Source organism: Oncorhynchus mykiss, chromosome 24, assembly GCF_013265735.2.
Source record: "Oncorhynchus mykiss isolate Arlee chromosome 24, USDA_OmykA_1.1, whole genome shotgun sequence".
NCBI lineage: Eukaryota > Metazoa > Chordata > Actinopteri > Salmoniformes > Salmonidae > Oncorhynchus > Oncorhynchus mykiss.
The window spans coordinates 36,985,188-36,988,764 of record NC_048588.1 but is presented as its reverse complement, the minus strand read 5'-3'; the positions used below and the strand labels follow the sequence as shown (position 1 = coordinate 36,988,764).

The 3,577-nt window shown below is 40.4% G+C and overlaps 1 protein-coding gene across 3 annotated transcripts in view; it reads right to left on the bottom strand.

The window, feature by feature from the left end:
• The window catches only part of LOC110503264 (ubiquitin carboxyl-terminal hydrolase 32), a 93,448-nt gene extending 90,556 nt beyond the window's left edge, over nucleotides 1–2,892 (bottom strand). For all 3 annotated transcript variants that reach the window (XM_036961645.1, XM_036961646.1, XM_036961647.1), the window contains exon 1: nucleotides 2,737–2,892. In XM_036961645.1, the coding sequence (XP_036817540.1) occupies nucleotides 2,737–2,794 (58 nt within the window). In that variant the 5' untranslated portion in view covers nucleotides 2,795–2,892. The remainder of the gene's footprint in view (nucleotides 1–2,736) is intronic.
• Nucleotides 2,893–3,577: the final 685 nt, after the last annotated feature.

The following is a 3,577-nucleotide window of genomic DNA, read 5'->3' as shown; positions in this document are numbered from 1 at the left end:
AATAAGAATTTGTTGTTAACCGACTTACCTAGTTAAAAAATTAAAAAATATCACTGATAAACATTCACCTTTTACTCAGAGCGACCTTTCCAACATCCTGAATATTGCGTGGCCTGTTAAAATTAGGTTTTGGTTCAATGTTTTGATTCCAGCCAGCAGTTTGCTCTGAAACACTTGACAGAGCCACAGACAGCTGGCTACTGTAACTAATAACTATCTGTAATTGTCCATGTGTAGAAACACAGACAGCTGGCTACTGTAACTAATAACTATCTGTAATTGTCCATGTGTAGATACACAGACAGCTGGCTACTGTAACTAATAACTATCTGTAATTGTCCATGTGTAGAAACACAGACAGCTGGCTACTGTAACCGGTCACTATCTGTAATTGTCCATGTGTAGAAACACAGACAGCTGGCTACTGTAACTAATAACTATGTGTAGAAACACAGACAGCTGGCTACTGTAACTAATAACTATGTGTAGAAACACAGACAGCTGGCTACTGTAACCGGTCACTATCTGTAATTGTCCATGAGTAGAAACACAGACAGCTGGCTACTGTAACTAATAACTATGTGTAGAAACACAGACAGCTGGCTACTGTAACTAATAACTATGTGTAGAAACACAGACAGCTGGCTACTGTAACTAATAACTATCTGTAATTGTCCATGTGTAGAAACACAGACAGCTGGCTACTGTAACTAATAACTATGTGTAGAAACACAGACAGCTGGCTACTGTAACTAATAACTATGTGTAGAAACACAGACAGCTGGCTACTGTAACTAATAACTATGTGTAGAAACACAGACAGCTGGCTACTGTAACTAATAACTATGTGTAGAAACACAGACAGCTGGCTACTGTAACCGGTCACTATCTGTAATTGTCCATGAGTAGAAACACAGACAGCTGGCTACTGTAACTAATAACTATGTGTAGAAACACAGACAGCTGGCTACTGTAACTAATAACTATCTGTAATTGTCCATGTGTAGAAACACAGACAGCTGGCTACTGTAACTAATAGCTATGTGTAGAAACACAGACAGCTGGCTACTGTAACTAATAACTATGTGTAGAAACACAGACAGCTGGCTACTGTAACTAATAACTATCTGTAATTGCCCATGTGTAGAAACACAGACAGCTGGCTACTGTAACTAATAACTATGTGTAGAAACACAGACAGCTGGCTACTGTAACCGGTCACTATCTGTAATTGTCCATGAGTAGAAACACAGACAGCTGGCTACTGTAACTAATAACTATGTGTAGAAACACAGACAGCTGGCTACTGTAACTAATAACTATGTGTAGAAACACAGACAGCTGGCTACTGTAACTAATAACTATCTGTAATTGTCCATGTGTAGAAACACAGACAGCTGGCTACTGTAACTAATAACTATGTGTAGAAACACAGACAGCTGGCTACTGTAACTAATAACTATGTGTAGAAACACAGACAGCTGGCTACTGTAACTAATAACTATGTGTAGAAACACAGACAGCTGGCTACTGTAACTAATAACTATGTGTAGAAACACAGACAGCTGGCTACTGTAACCGGTCACTATCTGTAATTGTCCATGAGTAGAAACACAGACAGCTGGCTACTGTAACTAATAACTATGTGTAGAAACACAGACAGCTGGCTACTGTAACTAATAACTATGTGTAGAAACACAGACAGCTGGCTACTGTAACTAATAACTATCTGTAATTGTCCATGTGTAGAAACACAGACAGCTGGCTACTGTAACTAATAACTATCTGTAATTGCCCATGTGTAGATACACAGACAGCTGGCTACTGTAACTAATAACTATGTGTAGAAACACAGACAGCTGGCTACTGTAACTAATAACTATGTGTAATTGTCAATGTGTAGAAACACAGACAGCTGGCTACTGTAACTAATAACTATCTGTAATTGTCCATGTGTAGAAACACAGACAGCTGGCTACTGTAACTAATAACTATCTGTAATTGTCCATGTGTAGAAACACAGACAGCTGGCTACTGTAACTAATAACTATGTGTAATTGTCAATGTGTAGAAACACAGACAGCTGGCTACTGTAACTAATAACTATCTGTAATTGTCCATGTGTAGAAACACAGACAGCTGGCTACTGTAACTAATAACTATGTGTAGAAACACAGACAGCTGGCTACTGTAACTAATAACTATGTGTAGAAACACAGACAGCTGGCTACTGTAACCAGTCACTATCTGTAATTGTCCATGTGTAGAAACACAGACAGCTGGCTACTGTAACTAATAACTATGTGTAGAAACACAGACAGCTGGCTACTGTAACCAGTCACTATCTGTAATTGTCCATGTGTAGAAACACAGACAGCTGGCTACTGTAACTAATAACTATCTGTAGAAACACAGACAGCTGGCTACTGTAACTAATAACTATCTGTAATTGTCCATGAGTAGAAACACAGACAGCTGGCTACTGTAACTAATAACTATCTGTAGAAACACAGACAGCTGGCTACTGTAACTAATAACTATGTGTAATTGCCCATGAGTAGAAACACAGTCGAGCTATCCGCACAGCTTTGCAGTGCCCATGTCTCTCTCCTGTACGTGGGTTTTAGTTGACTAGACAACCCATCTCTAGCGGCTGGCTGGTTAACTAACGCGTCAGTTACTGTAGCTAAACTAATATAACGTTAGTGATGGATTAACAAGACAGCACCCGTTTACCTCTTTTAACGGCCTCTTCATACGAAAGGAAACCTATCCTTGACTCCTTGGCACCCATGTCGCCCTCATGTCACTACGATGTGAGAAAATACATGTTGAACGGGCGACGTTGCGCAATCCGTTAGCAGCGATGTGTTTTTGCTGTTTTCGACGGATGACGCGTCTCCTCGCCGACGCGCGTCCACGCTGCTTTGATCACATGACCGGAGCTCCACGGGTCACCTGATTGGTTGGCATGAAATGGTTGTGCAGTGTGCACATGATGTATTTCTGCAGTCTATGGGACTGAACAAAATACAGACACTTTTCATATGCTGTTACAAAATACGTAGCACTTTACCCCAATTTGCAAAGCTATGTTGCCCGAATCGGGCAACACAATGAAACAGTTTGGGTCCGTCTACTTTAGTCTACCATTTTGAAAAACTGTCAAAGTTGTCCTTGTCTCTGGCGCCCCCCTGTGGATAGAGTTGAAAGGGTTTTATTATAACGTTTGCAGAATATGCAGTGCACAAGATAAAGCTGGTCAAGATTCAGTTTTGCTGTGTGAAAGTTATATTTGTCTAATAATTGGTTTACTGGTATAATACTGTACTTTAGCAGTAGTTAATTCGTTATTATAAACTGGGTGGTTCGAACCCTGAATGCTGATTGGTTAACAGACATGGTATATCAGACGGTATACCACGGGTATGACAAAACATTTACTTTTAATTATCTTGGTAACAAGTCTATAATAGCAATAAGGCACCTCGGGGGATTGTGGTGTATGGCCAATACACCACGGCTAAGGGCTGTGTCCAGGCACTCCGCATTGACTCGCGCGTAAGAACAGCTCTTA